This window comes from Pristiophorus japonicus, chromosome 3, assembly GCF_044704955.1.
Source record: "Pristiophorus japonicus isolate sPriJap1 chromosome 3, sPriJap1.hap1, whole genome shotgun sequence".
Lineage (NCBI taxonomy): Eukaryota > Metazoa > Chordata > Chondrichthyes > Pristiophoridae > Pristiophorus > Pristiophorus japonicus.
Window position 1 is genome coordinate 291091548 of NC_091979.1, and position 19968 is coordinate 291111515.

The 19968-nt window shown below is 44.6% G+C and overlaps 1 protein-coding gene across 1 annotated transcript in view; it reads left to right on the forward strand.

The window, feature by feature from the left end:
- LOC139255865 (kinase non-catalytic C-lobe domain-containing protein 1) overlaps positions 1 to 19968 on the forward strand; it is a 308421-nt gene that overhangs the window by 232801 nt on the left and 55652 nt on the right. Inside the window, exons 20-23 of the mRNA XM_070874040.1 lie at positions 2102 to 2195; positions 4766 to 4863; positions 9199 to 9401; positions 17367 to 17474. Of these exons, the coding sequence (XP_070730141.1) occupies positions 2102 to 2195; positions 4766 to 4863; positions 9199 to 9401; positions 17367 to 17474 (503 nt within the window). The remainder of the gene's footprint in view (positions 1 to 2101; positions 2196 to 4765; positions 4864 to 9198; positions 9402 to 17366; positions 17475 to 19968) is intronic.

A 19968-nucleotide genomic window follows, 5' to 3' on the forward strand; every position in this document is an offset into this window, starting at 1 on the left:
ATGATTGAGAAAGAGGCATTAGCGTGTGTGTATATGGGGTAAAGAAAATGCATGAGTACCTGTTCGGCCTCAAATTTGAGCTGGAAACCAATCACAAGCCCCTCATATCCCTGTTCGCTGAAAACAAGGGGATAAATACTAATGCCTCAGCCTGCATACAAAGGTGTGCACTCACGCTATCAGCGTATAACTATACCATCCGCCACAGGCCAGGCACCGAGAACTGTGCAGATGCTCTGTCGGCTACCATTGCCCACCACGGGGGTGGAAATGGCGCAGCCTGCAAACTTGCGGATAGTGGTGCAGCCGGCAGACTTGTTGATGGTCATTGAAGCGTTTGAAATGATAAATCACCTGTCACGGCCCGCCAGATTAGGACTTGGACCAGCCAAGATCCTCTGCTGTCCCTAGTAAAAAACTGTGTACTTCATGGGAGCTGGGCCAGCATCGCCGTTGAAATGCAAGAGCCAATCAAGCCGTTCCAGCGGTGAAAGTACGAGCTGTCCATTCAGGCAGACTGCCTGTTGTGGGGTAACCGCGTAGTGCTACCAAAAAAGCGCAGGGAGACGTTCATCTCGGATCTCCACAGCACACATCCGGGTATAGTAATGATGAAAGCGATAGCCAGATCCCACGTGTGGTGACCCAGTATCCACTCTGACTTAGGGTCCTGTGTCCGGCAATGCAGCGTATGTGCTCAGTTGAGCAACGCGACCAGAGAGGCACCACTAAGTTTGTGGCCCTCCAGACCATGGTTGAGGATCCATGTTGACTATGTGGGCCCGTTTCTCGGTAAAATGTTCCTGGTGGTGGTGGATGCTTTTTCAAAATAGATTGAATGTGAAATAATGTCGGGAAGCACCGCCACCACCACCATTGAAAGCCTGAGGGCCATGTTTGGCACCCACGGCCTGCCTGACATACTGGTCAGTAAAAATGGGCCATGTTTCACCAGTGCCAAATTTAAAGAATTCATGACCCGCAAAGGGATCAAACAAGTCATCTCAGCCCTGTTTAAACCAGCCTCCAATGGGCAGACAGAGCAGGCAGTACAAACAATCAAACAGAGCTTAAAACGAGTCATAGAAGGCACACTCCAAACCCGCCTGTCCCGAGTACTACTCAGCTACCGCACGAGACCCCACTCACTCACAGGGGTGCCCCCGGCTGAGCTACTCATGAAAAGGACACTTAAAACCAGACTCTCGCTGGTTCACCCCAACCTGCATGATCAGGTAGAGAGTAGGTGGCAGCAACAAAATGTAAACGATGGTCGCGCCACTGTGTCACGGGAAATTGATCAGAATGACCCTGTGTATGTGCTAAACTATGGACATGGTCCCAAGTGGATCGCGGGCACGGTGATAGCTAAAGAAGGGTGTTTGTAGTCAAATTAGACAATGGACAAATTTGCAGAATGCACCTGGACCAAACGAGGTTGCAGTTCACAGACTGCCCTGAGCAACCCACAGCAGACACCACCTTTTTCGAGCCCACAACACACACCCAAAGGATCAACGACACCACGCCAGACCAGGAAATTGAACCCATCATGCCCAACAGCCCAGCAAGGCCAGGCTCACCCAGCAGCCCTGCAGGGCCAACAACACGCCAGCCCAGTGAAGGCACAGCCAACACACCAGAACAGATGTTTGTACCGAGGCGGTTCACCAGGGAAAGAAAGGCTCCCGACCGCCTCACCTTGTAAATAGTTTTCACTTTGACTTTGGGGGGAAGTGATGTTGTGTATCTGTAAAGCATGCACTCCCATGTTCCGCCACCAGGGAGCGCATCCCCTGAAATCCCAAGGGATCCCAGCATCCCTTGGGAGCACTGTATATAAGCCGGCCCCTAAGGCCTGTTCCTCACTCTGGAGTGTCTTAATAAAGACTGAGGTCACTGTTACTTTAACCTCCCTGTGTGCAGCCTCATCTGTGTTCGGAACACAATGCTATGTTTCTATGTTTCACTGTAACTAACACAATGGAAGACACAGACATATTTCTGCCCATGAATAAATAATTGTACATGACACAAGTTTCGGTATAATGCAAGGTTTTTTTACTTTTTGCTAATATATTGATCTTGTTTTGTTTCACAGGAACTTGAGCAACAACTGATGCTGGAGACCAAGAATTTTAGAAAAACTAAAACATTCTACCAGAAACTCCAACAACAGGAAAAAAGAAGCAAAGGTTAATTAGTACATTCATGCATAAAATTATGTGTTTCCCATTTGATTAAAGTACACAAGAATAAGTGCATAAGGATAATCAAACTGACCAATCCAAATTCAAAATTTCTGATCAAAACGATGATACACATTAGCCGGAAATTAGCATTAGTGCACAAACACTAAATGGGTCTTCCGCTTAACCCCTTACATGTACCTATCTCCCAGATGTTAGAGTGAGGAAAACAGAAGCAGAGATCCATTGTGCCTGGTCTCCACTCTGTTCACATTTGATGGCTATTTCCATTTGAGGGCAATTGAAATTTAAATTGTATTTAAAACAGTGGAAGTGACGTCAAGATGGCCTCTGCATCAATTTCTTCCCCAACAGTAGTCAAAGATCATGTAATAATACTCATATAAACTGGGCATACTCAATTGTTTGATATCCACTTCTTAGGGATGGACAACAGGAGCCTAGGGGATTTTTTTGAAAGGCAGGATTCCCCAAAGTCCAAGGTGTCCCCGATGGCACCCATATGTGCTGCAGCACATGGGAGTGCCCTGAAAACATGAATCTCAATGTTCAGATTGTATGTGACCATCTGCACTGGATCATAGTCTCCACGATGGGCATTGGTAAAGTGCCTGGCAGGTGAGTGTCTGTGAGAGGCACTTGGGATCCAGGAACACAGACCTGTCCTCAGGCTGCTGCACTTCCCCAGGTGGGCCAACTTGACCGTGCCCACTTTCTGACACATGTGAAACCATTGGTGTGGCAGACTGGTGTAGATATGTTATCATCAGGAGAGACAACACTATCATTCATTACCAGGTCTGCTCTGTCCCTTTTCCTGACCTCCATGTCACCATGCTCACTGAGCAGTTCCTCTTGTTACTGCTGTCTTCTACAAAAGCATACATTGACTCGTTGACAGTGGTGGCATAGAATTATCCTACACCCATGTATCACCCATAGGTATTGTGAAGGCAGATAAGGAAAGGATGCAGTTCCTGGTCATGCAAGCAGTTAGCAACAGGATTTTTTTTGTAGTGTTTTGCTGAAGGAGTTGGGTTTGGCAAGGAAGGTACTGGAAAGTCCACAGAGTAGCATAAATCTTACATATGGGAAGGTGCAGACCGGCAAAGTCATGGAATGCATGGGTAGGAAGAGTTTCTGATACTGATAGTTGACACAGTGCATATGATGATGATGTAGGCAGTCCCTCGAAACTTGCTTCCACTCTAAAAGTGAGTTCTTAGGTGACTCTACAGTCCAATACGGGAATTACAGTCTCTGTCACAGATGGGACAGACAGTCGTTGAAGGAAAGGGTGGGTGGGGAGTCTAGTTTGCCACATGCTCCTTCCGCTGTCTGCGTTTGGTTTCTGCATGCTCTCGGCGACGAGACTCGAGGTGCTCAGTGCCCTCCCAGATGCTCTTCCTCCACTTAGGGCGGTCTTGGGCCAGGCAGTAGACACCTCAAAGCACTGGAAGAGTACCACCAGTGCTGCCTCCGCAAGATCCTGCAAATCCACTGGGAGGATAGATGCACCATATGTATGACATGATATTGCAGCCCCTGCTTTGCCCTCCTGATGTCATTACATTTTTTGTAACACTGGAGCCAGGTCCTTTGCACAGTGCTGCTTGCACTGGGTGCTTAAGATTATAAAATGCTCAGGATATGTCCAGCTTGACATTACACTGGAGTTGTACTCCATCCAGTTGTAGAGTATTTGTTTTTACTCCCTTAACTCTTTAGGATAATCAGAGGTAAGAAGACTTCAAACATTTTTAACTAATAGTTTTATTAGCATTAAAAGAGTGCAGGTTTACATGAGATACATACAACTTTTAAATCAGTTGTACAATTCGAAATTCAGAATGGCCAATCCTTCTGCTTCGTGAACACTAAAAGGTTAATTCTCCACCGACATTCTGCGTGGTAAGAGGTTAATAATCCAGCAACTTTCTTCATCGCATTCTTCTGGTCTGACTCATGTACTGAGTCCTGGTCGGTCTTGTCGACTGTCTCTTATACCATTTTTGCTGACAAATTTAACCTCTCGGTAATTTTCCATTCTCTCTTTCTCTTGGTTACACGGACTGACGCTACCAAACAGCATCTGGTATTTACAATGGTTTCCCACCGTCTCTCAAGATCTCCTTATCTCCTTATTTAGCCTTCCAAACAGTCTGCATCACACTTTTCAAATTTGGTCAACCTTCCCAGCATGCCCACTTGTAGAATTAGTTTAGCAGTTCTTTTAATCAAACTCCAGAAATCCTTCACCGTGTCATCCCAGATAGTTTGAGGTGGCCTCCCAAACAGGCTCTTGCATTGTTGTTTTCCAGAGTCAGATTGGAACCTGATGTCAGTTATTCTGTCTCTGTGTGTCACTGCAAATTGGAAACCACTGCATGTTGATGCAGAAGTGGCAGTATAATGGCATCCTAAACCAGTGGCACAAGCTTGAGTTTGCTGAAGAAGGGAAAGACCAACTTACAGTTTTGTTCCTAAGGCTTTAGTTGGTATACTTGACTTAACAGCTGGACGTTCAGAATGTAACGTTGCATTTTAATTTAAAGGAACCGATGCGAAGGTGGTGCTGCCCAAACTGAAGCAACAGCTTGAGGAGATGAAGCTGAAGGTGGAGTTCCTTGAGCTGGCAAAGAAATATCTTGAGGTATTTTAAATTATAAAACTTCTATGAAAAAATGACTGTTGTATCAATGGAAACTACATTTTTTAAGCTACTGATATATATTAATTATCATTGTTAAAAAGAAAGCTATTGTGGATTGTGTATATGTAGCTTAGCCAAAGTATCACAATTTTATTTCTCAAATTTACTTCTGAACCCACACATCTCTCCTCACTCCATAATGAAAGATATATATTTGACAATTATGAAGTCAACTTCTAAGGGGAGAAATTAGGAAAGAAAATGTTAATTAAAGTTCTTTAGTTGAACAACGTTATTTCAAAAGAATTGACTCCTGTGACTAGATATTTTTTCTTTAATGAAAAATGGGAGAAATGCCAACTTTTTAATGTAATTAATGATTCATTAATAGCATTGCAGGAATCTTATTTTGAAACACTAAAAAGCCAGTTTGATTTCGGAACTAACACTCCATGTTACATCGTATACTGCCTCTCCCTCACAATCCAGCATAACTACTATCTTCTGCAGTCACCATTCCTCTGGTGCCTGCACACAGGTGTGATGCTCTGTAAACATCCTTCATGTGAAAGCAAGACCCCTGAGATAAGGGGCCACAGTTGTTCAGGCATGGCTAACATATCCTGACTTTTCAATCGGGAACATCAAGCTCCTCAAATTCTCTTCACATTCCTCCTGCCCATTCATGCTCTACTCTACGTATCACCTTCTATGAACTCATGCTTAATATCACTCCTGACCACCCCATTTCTCTTCCTGGCCCCTGGGCTAGCTGAAAGTAAATAGTTCTCCTCTCATCAGGCACTGTCCTCCTGCCTTTCAAAATTACTGTCATCACCCCCTCCTCAAAAAAAACTCACACTTGACCCATTTATTCCTCACTAACTAGCCCATTTCCAACATCTCTTTCCTCTACAGTCCTTGAGCATCCTAGATCCGTACCCATCTCTCCCACAACTCACAATTTGATCCTCCAATCAGGTTTCTACTAGTCACACTGCACAATTCTGGCCCTAACAAAAGTCACAAAAAACTTTCCCCATGATCATGGTCATTTATCTCTCCTTGACCTCTCTGCAGCCTTCAACATGATCAACCACACCATCCTCATCCACTGCTTCTCCTCCATTATCCAACTTGATGGGACTACCCTTAAATTCTTACCTATTCGATCATAGCCAGAGCATCTCCAGCAATGCTTTCTTTTCCCAGCACTACACCATCCCTCAGGAATCCCCCAAGGATCCATCTTTCTCCCCCTCTACTTCCTCTTCTATATTCTGCCTGTTACATATGTAAACTTGTATTTACTCTGTACAGCCACCAGAGGGCTCATCCCCTGGAGTCCCAAGGGATCCTATAATTCCTTGGGAGCACAGGTATTTAAGGAGGCCTCACAGGTTGGAGAGGCACTCTGCAATAAAAGACTACGGTCACATTTTACTTTGAGCTCACAGTGTTCAGTCTGACTCTTTCTCCATACATAACACTGCCCATTGATGACATCAATGCAGATATGGGGTTAGCTTTTACATCTATGCTGGTGACTCCCAGCTCTATCTGTCCACCATCATTCTTGACCCCTCCAATGCCTCTGTGCTACCAGACTGCTTGACCAACAACCTGTCTTAGATGCGCTATGATTTCCTCAAGCTAAACATCGGGAAAACCAAAGCCATTATTTTTGGACTCCGGAAAAACATCATAACTACACAACTGAACTCTGCCCCCATTCCCTAGCCACTGTCTCAGGTTGAACCAGAATGTTTGCATACTCAGCATCCTATTCAAGCCCAAGCTGAACTTCCAATCCAATATCCTTTCCATCACAAAAACTGGCAACTTTCATCTTTGTAACATCACCCTCTTCTATCCCATCTCAGCCCATCTACCATTCATTCGTTGCCTTTGTTAATTCCAGACTCAACTATTCTAATGCACTGCTGGCCTTTCTCTCATCCTTCACCCTCTGTAAAATAGTTACTATTATTCTTTTCTTTTCCAATGTCTACTTCTTTAAATCCTGCAACAGCACAAAAACATTTTACACACACTATTGCAAAACACTATTCCCAGGTGCCACCCAGTTGGGAGCTCATGCAACCTTATTTAAATGAGCTAGAATCAACATTGTACATATGGAAGCCCTGCCCAAACTCCCTCACTCACACACACACTTTCAGTGGTGCAATGGCCAAGTGGAAGATTCCAGCCACTAAATCCAGGTCTTCACCTGGTGTAAAATGTTAATTCAATTTAACTGTGCATTTCAGATTACTGCACAAATTCATCAAGAGTGAGGAATGATATTGGCTCAGAAGATCAAGATATAGAATCAGTTTGGGTGGCGATAAGAAATAATAAGGGGAAGAAGTCACTGGTGGGCATAATCTATAGGCCCCCTTACATTAGCTACACAGCTGCACAAAGTATAAATCAAGAAATAATGGAGGCTTGTAAGAAAGGAATGGCAATAATCATGGGCGATTTTAATCTTTATATTGATTGGACAAATCAAATTGACCAAGGTAGCCTTGAAGAAGAGTTCATAGAATGTATCCGGGATAGTTTCCTTGAACAGTATGTTGTGGATCCAACCAGGGATCAGGCATCTTAGATCTGGTACTGTGTAATGAGACAGGGTTAATAAATGATCTCCTAGTAAAGGATCCTCTAGGAAAGAGTGATCATAGCATAGTTAAATTTCAAATTCATTTGGAGGGTGAGAAAGTTGGATCTCAAACCAGTGTCCTCATCTTAAATAAAGGAGATTACAAAGGTACGAAGGCAGAGTTGGCTAAAGTGGACTGGGAAAATAGTTTAATATATAAGACGGTTGATAAGCAGTGGCAGACATTTAAGGAGATATTTCATAATTCTCAACAAAAATATATTCCAGTGAGAAGGAAGGACTTTAAGAGAAGGGAGAACCATCCGTGGCTAACTAAGGAAGTAAAGGATGGTATCAAATTGTTCTGTTTTTATTCATTTAATTTATTTGCCTACATATTTTTCCTCCACTTTCTTTCCACAATTTGGTGGTCTGTACTATATCCTTAATACTGTGACCAATCCCTTCCTATCCTTTATCTCAATCCATATGGATTCTGTTTCAATCTCTTTGTTCGGTCTGCCCTTTCTTGCTACTCCTATTAAGTATTTCTGATTAGCACAGTTCCCCCAGCAACTCTTTGTCCTCCATTATCATTTCTAAATACATTATAGCCTGTAATATTTAATTGCCAATCCTGTCCTATCTGCAACCATGTTTCCGTTATCCCTATTACATCTATTTCCTCATGTCTAATAATTGCCTTCAATGCCTTGGTTTTGTTGCTGATGCTCAGTACATTGCTATACAGGCAATTCAATAACCTATTATTTTTTAGTACTCCTTTATTTTTATCAGGTATTTCATTATTACATCCTAGAACCTTTTTTGTTTCCTGAGTATTTCTGTAACTTTTATCTCTTTTTGTATTCTGATTCATTTTTCTTATCTATAGATTACTATTATATGTACACAAACCCTCCCTTCCCCATCCCACTTTACTAGCTTAAGTTCTCTGAGGATGGGGATAGGTTTCAGATACGATGCTCATAACACTTACTGTCCTGGTTCGCAACTGAAGAATGTCACTTGGGTAAGGAACGGGCAGGCTGTTGATCCTTGTGGAACAGTACTGTAGCATGTGTCAGTGCTTCAGGCCAGAAAGAGTGAGAATACTTTTAAAGTAGCATACTGCATGTTTTATATATACACGAATTGGGGGAAAGATTAACTCCCTGGTGGGAAAGAGGCTAGCGAGCAGCTGGCCCTTCCGGTCGAGGGAGACGCAACCAGTTTTAATGGCTGGGCTTCATTAACATGCCACTGGCTGACTTCCTGACCAAAACGGCCAAAAAGTGTGTGGGAAGCGGCTGCCCGGCTGTTAAAATCGGGCTTGGAGGCTGCTGGCCAGGCCCGAGGTAAGTGCAGGGATGGGGTTGGGGCGGTTCTGGGACTGTCAATGGTTTGGGAAGGATGGGGAACTGGGGGAAGGGGAGGCCTACACTTTCCTTGTGGGGACCAGCATAGCACTCCTACTCTTCCAGGCCCAACAAAGGAAAGAAATACATTTATATTGAGGCACCTCCTCAGGTAAGTTTCTTGCTCTGTTTTAAATGTCCTGTTTTCCCAAAGGGAGTAAAATTTACCCTCACTGAGCTTTGTTTTCTGGAACAAGGGTTTTGTCATTTAAATAAGTTGTTTTTTTCTTCAAATTATTTACTTACAGTTACAACAATATCTGCTCGATTATTTTATGTTCTTAATCGTATTTTTGGTCTCTCTAGATTTTGCAAATGGAGCAGTGGGGCCTGAACTCCTCTGTACTTGTTTCACTGGTCCAGTCAAAAACGTTAGATCTCAAATCTACTGATAGCAATTCTCTCCTCACCTTCTACTCTTTAAAAGGGGATCAGAGCCACAGCAAGAACAGAACACAAGTACTTCAGGCTGGTACATCAGTGGGTTTGATGGTGTACCTCTACAGCAGGTGAATGGCACATAGCAAGAAATATTGCTGAGTAATAAATAAAGAAAAAGAAGAATTTGCATTTAAATGGCATCTTTTATGATGTCGGGACGTCTCAAAGTGCTTCACTGGCAACAAAGTACTTTTGGTTCATATCAAAAGTAATGCTTGGCCTGCAACCAGAGTTCCTCCACTCCCTACAGGCTTCCCCTACAAAAACCTGGCGTTCCTGAGGCCTGTGTTTTATTTCTGTGTCTGACAGATCCAAAGAGACCTTTAGGACCTGCAGCAGCAGCTGAGCTTCCTCCCAGCTGTGAGCATGTGCCCCTTTGCAGCACTCCACGTGTAGTCCACTCTGTGATACTGACCTGACCAGAAATGAGGGTGCTGGAGTTTAATCCAGATAGAGCACATTTCTGGTCAACTCTGCTTGCTGTGTGCTTGGGTGCAGACCTGAGAGGAATATTCTCCCTTATGTCGTACAATTTCCGAATAACTTCCCACTGCCTGCAACATATAACACCTTTAATGTAGTAAACATTCCAGAGTGCATCATTGAAGAGATACAAATAACAAGCAGAAATTGAAGAGTTTGGGGAGATGACCAGATGCATGTTCGAAGAGATACCTGTTGAGTAAGTTTTTGAAGTGGGGAGAATGGTAGCAAGATGAATGGGTTCAGGGAGAGAATTCCAGTGTATAGGATTGAGCTGGCTGACGCTGAATGCACAGAAGGGCCAGAATCTGAAGAGCGAATTAAGGGCATGGACTGGGACACAAAGCAAAAGAGGTTGCAGATGTAGGGTGAGGTGAGGCCATTGAGAGATTTATAAACAAGGATGAGGGTTTTGAATTCAAAGCAATGGGAATAGAGAGGCGTTTCTACGGCCGCACCCGAGACTCCAGGATGGTATGTTGCCTCCCTGGTGCAAGGGTCAAGGATGTCTCGGAGCAGGTGCAGGACATTCTGAAAAGGTAGGGAGAACAGCCAGTTGTCGTGGTGCACATTGGTACCAACGATATAGGTAAAAAAAGGGATGAGGTCCTACAAGACTAATTTAAGGAGCTAGGAGCTAAATTAAAAAGTAGGACCTCAAAAGTAGTAATCTCGGGATTGCTACCAATGTCACGAGCTAGTCAGAGTAGGAATTGCAGGATAGCTCAGATGAATACGTGGCTTGAGCAGTGGTGCAGCAGGGAGGGATTTAAATTCCTGGGGCATTCGAACCAGTTCTGGGGGAGATGGGACCAGTACCAACCGGACGGTCTGCACCTGGGCAGGACCGGAACCAATGTCCAAGGGGGAGTGTTTGCTAGTGCTGTTGGGGAGGAGTTAAACTAATATGGCAGGGGGATGCGAACCAATGCAGGGAGACAGAGGGAAACAAAATGGAGACAAAAGCAAAAGACAGAAAGTAGATGAGTAAAAGTGGAGGGCAGAGAAACCCAAGGCAAAAAACAAAAAGGGCCACTGTACAGCAAAATTCTAAAGGGTCAAAGTGTAATAAAAAGGCAAGCATGGGGGATTTTAACCCACATATCGATTGGTCAAATCAAATCGCACGGGGTAGCCTGGAGGAAGAATTCATACAATGCATACGGGATTGTTTCTTAGAACAGTATGTTACAGAACCTACAAGGGAGCAAGCTATCTTAGATCTGGTCCTGTGTAATGAGACAGGAATAATAAACGATCTCCTCGTAAAAGATCCTCTCGGAATGAGTGATCACAGTATGGTTGAATTTGTAATACAGATTGAGCGTGAGGAAGTAGTGCCTCAAACGAGCGTACTATGCTTAAACAAAGGGGACTACAGTGGGATGAGGGCAGCGTTGGCTAAAGTAGACTGGAAACACAGACTAAATGCTGGCACAATTGAGGAACAGTGGAGGACTTTTAAGGAGCTCTTTCATAGTGCTCAACAAAAATATATTCCAGTGAAAAAGAAGTGCGGTAAGAGAAGGGATAACCAGCCGTGGATAACCAAGGAAATAAAGGAGAGTATCAAATTAAAAACCAATGCGTATAAGGTGGCCAAGTTTAGTGGGAAACTAGCAGATTGGGAAAATTTTAAACAACAGCAAAGAATGACTAAGAAAGCAATAAAGAAAGGAAAAATAGATAACTAAAGTAAACTTGGGCAAAACATAAAAATAGATACTAAAAGCTTTTACCGATAAATAAAACAGAAAAGAGTGACTTAAGTAAATGTTGGTCCCTTGGAAGATGAGAAGGGGGATTTAATAATAGGAAATGTGGAAATGGCTGAGACCTTAAACAATTATTTTGCTTTGGTCTTCACAGTGGAAGACGCAAAAACCATGCCAAAAATTGCTGGTCACGGGAATGTGGGAAGGGAGGACCTTGAGATAATCACTGTCACTAGGGAGGTAGTGCTGGACAGGCTAATGGGACTCAAGGTAGACAAGTCCCCTGGTCCGGATGAAATGCATCCCAGGGTATTAAAAGAGATGGCGGAAGTTCTAGCAGATGCATTCGTTATAATCTACCAAAATTCTCTGGACTCTGAGGAGGTACCAGTGGATTGGAAAGCAGCTAATATAACGCCTCTGTTTAAAAAAGGGGGCAGACAAAAGGCAGGTAACTATAGGCCAGTTAGTTTAACATCTGTAGTGGGGAAAATGCTTGAAGCTATCATTAAGGAAGAAATAGCGGGACATCTAGATAGGAATAGTGTAATCAAGCAGACGCAGCATGGATTTATGAAGGGGAAATCATGTTTAACTAATTTACTGGAATTCTTTGAGGATATAATGAGCATGATGGATAGAGGTGTACCGATGGATGTGGTCTATTTAGATTTCCAAAAGGCATTCGATAAGGTGCCACACAAAAAGGTTACTGCAGAAGATAAAGGTACGCGGAGTCAGAGGAAATGTATTAGCATGGATCAAGAATTGGCTGGCTAACAGAAAGCAGAGAGTTGGGATAAATGGGTCCTTTTCGGGTTGGAAATTGGTGGTTAGTGGTGTGCCACAGGGATCGGTGCTGGGATCACAACTGTTTACAATATACATAGATGACCTGGAAGAGGGGACAGAGTGTAGTGTAACAAAATTTGCAGATGACACAAAGATTCGTGGGAAAGCAGGTTGTGTAGAGGACACAGAGAGACTGCAAAGAGATTTAGATCGGTTAAGCGAATGGGCTAAAGTTTGGCAGATGGAATACAATGTCAGAAAATGTGAGGTCATCCACCTTGGGAAAAAAAACAGTAAAAGGGAATATTATTTGAATGGGGAGAAATTACAACATGCTGCGGTGCAGAGGGACCTGGGGTCCTTGTGCATGAATCCCAAAAAGTCAGTTTGCAGGTGCAGCAGGTAATCAGGAAGGCGAATGGAATGTTGACCTTCATTGCGAGAGGGATGGAGTACAAAAGCAGGGAGGTCCTGCTGCAACTGTATAGGGTATTGGTGAGGCCGCACCTGGAGTACTGCGTGCAGTTTTGGTCACCTTACTTAAGGAAGGATATACTAGCTTTGGAGGGGGTACAGAGACGATTCACTAGGCTGATTCCGGAGATGAGGGGGTTACCTCATGATGATAGATTGAGTAGACTGGGTCTTTACTCATTGGAGTTCAGAATGATGAGGGGTGATTTTATAGAAACATTTAAAATAATGATAGGGATCGACAAGATAGAGGCAGAGAGGTTGTTTCCACTGGTCAGGGAGACTAGAACGAGGGGGCACAGCCTCAAAATACAGGGGAGCCAATTTAAAACCGAGTTGAGAAGGAATTTCTTCTTCCAGAGGGTTGTGAATCTGTGGAATTCTCTGCCCAAGGAAGCAGTTAAGGCTAGCTCATTGAATGTATTCAAATCACAGATCGATAGATTTTTAACCAAAAAGGGAATTAAGGGTTACGGGGAGCGGGCGGATAAGTGGAGCTAAGTCCAATGCCAGATCAGCCATGATCTTGTTTAATGGCGGAGCAGGCTCAAGGGGCTAGATGGCCTACTCCTGTTCCTAATTCTTATGTTCTTATGAACGGGAAGACAATGAAGATTGGCGAGGAGCGGGTTGATGGCAATGTGTGACATGGTGCAGGACTGGATGTAGGTGGTGGAGTATTGGTCAAATTTGAGTTTAAGTAGGGTGGAGCTTGGGAAGCCGACAAGGATTCCATTGAAGACATCAAACTTCAATGGCGGTGTGATGAGATAAGGCTAGAGGCAGGAAATGTTGTCGATGCACAGACACCCACCTGCAAATGAAGATTGCTATTGTCATTAACCTTTGTTAAAATAGCCAACCGAAGAGCATCTTAAGATGCAGTCTTTCCCAAACTGTTCCAGCATCAATACTGTCATAAATGTCTGCTGATGGTGAAGTGAGCCACCATGACATCTCACCAGAGGTGAGCCGGGTGCTCAACTCACTTATGCAGACCAATAGTATGTTTTTATGGAGGGATAGTTTGTGACCAAAAAATCATTAAGGTCTTGATTGTGACTTTTGCAGAACTGTGCATGCAGAGGTTTTGTTGCAAATGTACATATGTTGCTGCTGGGGCTATAACACCCATCCTGCAGTGTAAGTGGGTGGATTCCAGAGTACTGGCTTCTAAAACAAACTGGACCATTTCTATCTGAAGCAGTTCCTTCTAATATAAACGTACTGTCAGACAAAGACTGAGATCTAACTTTGCAACTGCAAACTCAGTTATGGAGTTCAGATGTGGGGAACAGATGCTGTCCTATCCCCTTTGTCTGCTGGTTGCATTTGATTAATGTATGCAAGTCAGAATTGTGGGGCTTATTAAGGTAACATTTCAATAATAAGTTGTCATACAAGGGAGCAGCTATAGGTAAATCAATCTCTAAGCAGTGATGTGTGCACCCAGTAATGGAGCTTACTGCTCCATTATTACGTAGTATTTACAGCACAGAAACAGGCCATTTGATCTAACAGGTCCATGCCGTTGTTTACACTCCATACGCGCCTCCTCCCACCCTTCCTCATCTAACCTCATCAATTATATTTATGACCTCGATTTTAGAGTGGCAACTCAACTTTCTATTTTAATTTAATTACTTTTAGAAGTCTGCACAGTATTCAAAGTTGACAAATTTTCTGTTTATTTTAAGTAATAATACGTAGAAAAAAAAAGAAAAACTCAACTAATCTCGCAGTTTTTGTATAAAAACATTAATTGATAAGATTACAGATGTCTGGGAGTATTGTTTAGTAGTAAATTGGAAACATATTGAAGCACAATTTATTCAAAGATTGTTGAATATGATTGTTGACCCCACTTTGCTTGCTAGCTTTTGCCCCATCTCCAACCTCCCTTTCCTGTCCAAATTAGTTGAATGTGTTGTTGCCTCCCAAATCCGTGATCATCTTTCTATGAGTTCAATGTTTGATTCCCTTCAATCTGGCGTTCGCCCTGCCACAGTACCAAAACTGCTCTCATCAAAATCACAAATTACATCCTGTGTGACTGTGACAAAGGTAAATTATCCCTCCTCGTCCTTCTGGACCTGTCTGCAGCCTTTGACACAGTTGACCACTCTATCCTCCTCCAATGCCTCTCCACCAATGTCCAGCTGGGTGGGACTGCACTCCCCTGGTTCCATTCTTATCTATCTAATCGTAGCCAGAAAATCTCCAGCAATGTCTTCTCTTCCCACTCCTGCATTGTTACCTCTGGTGCCCCCCAAGGATCTGTCCTTGGTCCCCTCTTATTTCTCATCTATATGCTGCCCCATGGCGATATCATCCGAAAACACGGAGTCAGTTTCCACATGTATGCAGATGACACCCAGCTCTACCTCTCCATCACTTCTGTCAACCCCTGCTTGGTATCTAAATTGTCAGATTGCTTGTCCAACATCCAATACTGGATGAGCAGAAATTTTCTCCAATTAAATATTGGGAAGGCCGAAGCCATTATCTTTGGTCCCTGCCACAAACTGCGTTCCCTAACCACTGACTCCATCCCTCTCCCTAGCATCAATCTGAGGATGAACAAGACTATTCGCAACCTAGGTGTCATATTTGACCCTGAAATTAGTTTCCAAGCACATATCCGCGGCATAACTAAAACCGCCTTTTTCTACCTCCGTAACATTGCCCGCCTCCGTCCCTGCATCAGCTCTTCTGCTGCTGAAACCCTCATTCATGCCTTTGTTACCTTGAGACTTGACTACTCCAACTCACTCCTGGCCGGCCTTCCACATTCCACACTTCGTAAACTTGAAGTCATCCAAAACTCAGCAGCCTGTGTACTAACCCGCATCAAGTCAAGATCACCCATCACCCCTGTGCCTTCTGACCTACATTGGCTCCCAGTTAAACAATGCTTCGATTTCAAAATTCTCATCCTTGTTTACAAATCACTCCATGGACTTGCCCCTCCATCTCTGTAATTTTTTTCAGCCTCACAACCCCACAAGATGTCTGCGCTCCTCAAATTCTGGCCTCTTGAACATCCCTCATTATAACTGCTCAACCATCGGTGGATGTGCCTTCAGCTGCCTGGGCCCTAAGCTCTGGAACTCCCTCCCTAAACTCCACGCCTCTCTACCTCTCTTTCCTCCTTTAAGCCACTCGTTAAAACCTACCTCTTTAAACAAGCTTTTGATCATTTGCCTTAATTTCTTCTGTGGCACAGTGTCAAATTTATCTGTTTGCCTGTAACATTGTTGTGAAGCACCTTGGGACGTTTTACTACGTTAAAGGCGCTATATAAATTAAAGTTATTATTTAAAAAGACTTTTCACTTTATACTCCAACTAAATTTCAGCATGATCAAACTATGGCTCACTTTATTCCACAACATGGTCTAATAACTATGTCACATGACTAAAAGATGCTACAAAAAGAAATCAAAACAGGCGAAAGGTCAGGAAGACATCTACATGTGCCACTTCCTCCAGCCATTCGATGATCACCCACATAATTGGGTGATCAAAAAATCTTACAGTTAAGATTATTTTGTGTGTGTATGAGGAGTGGAGGAGGGGAGAGGTGATTGAATTTAAATTCACAGTCAGTTTCTGGCGTTATCTTTTTAGAAAGAAACCCACACTCCAATAGTTAAAAAGTCATTTCGATGGAAAGCCAGCAAAATAATTTAAGTCTTGTTTAAGAGTGAACAGATTCCAAGCTCGTCTCCACTGGTACAATTTTATAGCAATCCAAAGTCTATTGAGACAAAATCACTTATACATTTTGACAAAAATCAGCAATTATGCAACAGGAACTATCCAGTTTGTTGAGGATGTCTGGTGTCTTGAGATGAATTGTAGATCCATACCACTCTTTTTATCTCCATGGCACCCACTTGGTCCATCTACAATGTTTTCTGTTCTAGCTTTCTGAATAATAGTTTACAATTTGGGGCCCACAGAGCTCTTATCTGCTGTATCATCAGCAATGTCTGTTGACTATCAAGTGCAATGATAAAATTTTTGCTATTCTTCATGTTTAAGAAAAAAATTGCTTTGATGAAAGAAATTTACTTTGTGTGCTATGTGTAGCAAAATCGTTAAAACTTTAATAAAGAATAGGTTTTCGGTTTTGCGACACATAGATCACAGAGGAAATCTTCCCGAGTTATCTTTTTGTTGGAGAATACCTGAGGTTGAAGTAAGAAAGCTCAATTATTTGTCATGTAGTCCTCATTCTTCCAATGGAAGTTTCTACTGGCTTTAATCCCACCCACATTTGCTTATAAACTAATTATATTCTGGAAATTGTCTAAAATTGGATCCAGGTGTGTTATATACAGAGTGCAATTCAATAAGAATGTAATGTAAGAATATGAGAAGGGTCAGAAAGATTTGATATAATTTCTACTTTTATCCAGGAGGAGACAGCAAATACCCAGTTTTGTGGGAAAGGCACTTTTCAACAGTGCAGTTGATCAATGAGATTTCTCTGTGTGCTAAAACAATTAAAGCTATCTTTTGCTTAACGTCATGGGTATATTAACAGACATTATTATTTTTACAGTAATGCAGTAATAGAAGGCTATGTTCAGCAGTTCTTTTATACCTTTCGTTATTTCACATCACCCTGCGAATTCCTCCAGTTTCTGAAAGATAGATTCAACAATAGCAGGTATTGTATAAATTTACAGCACATCTTCTAATTCAGGATTCCTCCGTTTAATATTACCAATTGTGTCTTTATGCTATATTGGAAAGTGTCTAACATTATCAGATTAAATGATATGATATGGGCAAATGAATTTCAACACAGATCAATGTGAGCTATTACATTTTGGTAGGAAGAATAGGGAGGTCACTTATTATTTGGAGGGTGTGTTTGGGGGAAGAGCATCCAGGAGGGCGCTGAGCACCTCGGGTCTCGTCGCCGAGAGCATGCAGAAATCAAGCGCAGGCAATGGAAGGAGCGTGTGGCAAACCAGACTCCCCACCCACCCTTTCCTTCAACGACTGTCTGTTCCACCTGTGATAGAGACTGTAATTCCCCCGTATTGGGCTGTACAGTCACCTGAAAGTAGAAACAAGTCTTCCTCGATTTTGAGGAACTGTCTATGATGATGAAGGAGGGTGTGAGTCTGGGTGGGATAGAGGGGCAAAGAGATCTCAGAGTACAAATACACAAATCGCTAAAAGTAGCAACACTGGTTAACAAAGCCATTTAAAAAAACAAGCACTGGTGTTTATTTCTAGAGGAGGAGAATTGAGAAGTAGTGAAGTTATGCTAAATTTTATGAAACCTTGGTGAGACCAAACTTTGAGTACTGAGTACAATTCTGGTTGCCATATTATAAAAAGGACATGTTTATTTGTACTTCTAAAATGGCCACCATGCTCCACCCTTTGTTTCTGATTGGTCTCCTTGGAGAATAAGCCACACCCTGAAGTTTCACAAGAATGTGTAATTGGAACCGCCCATCCCAAGATCCCACTGATTTTGCAAATTTTAAACTCGATCCACTTTGACTTCCTGAAGCAACAGAGGATAGAGCTCCCCAGAAGATAGCAAGGGCGAGCCAAAGTCCCGTACCCCAGTCCAAGTCCATCCATCTTCCCCAGCCAATGTGCTTTTCACCAGTCCAAGTACATCTCTCCCCCAGCCGAAGTGCCTTACCCCAACGCAAGTACATCCTCCCAGTCCCCTCCCCACCAACATAGATGGCGTAGGCATTGTGTATGGATTGTTAACAGGTTTCTTGGGTACGAAGTGAATAGTGACAATGTTGTGATCTGGATATCATCCACTCCAATGATGTCCCTTGTAGGGGGTTGGAAGAACCTGATCCATCTTCCCTGAGTTCCCTCTCTCTCCTTCGTCCCTACCCTCCCCCACAAGCCTCTCTCTCCCCGCCCCCTCGCAGCCTCTCTCTCCCTCCCAGTCTCTCTCTCTCCAACAGCCTCTCTCCCTCCAGCCTCTCCCTCTCCCCCCAGCCTCTCTCTCTCACCCAGTCTCTCGCTCCCTCCAACCTCTCTGCGCCCCCCACCCCCCCACCCTCTCTCTCCTCCCCAGCCTCTCTCTCCCCATCAGCCTCTCTCTCCCCCCGCCCCCCCAGCCTCTCTCTCTCCCAGTTTCTCTCCCCCCGACCCCCAGCCTCTCTCTCTCCCAGTTTCTCTCTCCCTCCAGCCTCTCTCTCTCCTTCCAGCCTCTCTCTCGCCCCGGCCCCCCAGCCTCTCTCTCTCTCTATACCCTTCCTCTCCCCAGCCTCTCTCCCCCTCCCCAGCCTCTCTCCCCCTCCCCAACCTCTCTTCCCCCCCGAGCCACTCTCTCTCCCCCCAGCCTCTCCCCCCAGCCTCTCTCTGCCCCCCTGCCTCTCTCTCTCCCCAGCCTCTCCCTCTTCCCCAGCCTCTCTAACTCTCTCCCCCCCCCAGCCTCTCTCTCTCCCCAGTCTCTCTCTTCCCTCCCCAGCCTCTCACCCCCCCCCACCCCAGCCTCTCTCTTTTCCTCCCATCCTCTCCCCACACCCCCAGCCTCTCTCGCCATCCCCCCACCCCACCTCTTGCTCCCCCCGCCCCACAGCCTCCCTCTTTCCCACCCCAGCCTCTCTCTCCCCCCACCAGCCTCTCTCTCTCTCGCCCCCCCAGCCTCTCTCTCTCTACCCCTCTTCTCCCTCAGCCTCTCTTCCCCCTCCCCAGTCTCTCTTCCCCCCGCCCAGCCTCTCTCTCTCCCCCCAGCCTCTCCCACCAGCCTCTCTCTTTCCCCCCACAGCCGCTCTCTGCCCCCAAGCCTCTCTCTCTCCCCCAGTCTCTCTCTCCCCGCAGCTTCTCTCTCTCTCCCCCCCCCCGCCCCCTCCCCCCGCAGCCTCTCTCTGTCCCCCCAGTCTCTCTCTCTTCCCCAGCCTCTCATCTCTCTCTCCCCCCGCCATGCCTCTCTCTGCCCCCCAGCCTCTCTCTTCCCCCCCAGCCTCTCTCTTCCCTCCCAGCCTCTCTCTTCCCTCCCAGCCTCTCTCTTCCCCCCCAGCCACTCTCTTCCCCCCACAGTCTCTCTCTTCCCCCCCACAGCCTCTTTCCCCAGTCTCTCTCTCCCCCCCCCAGCCTCTCTCTCTCGTGCCCCCCCAGCCTCTCTCTCCTCCTCCCCCCAGCCTCTCCCCCCCCCCACCAGCCTCTCTCCC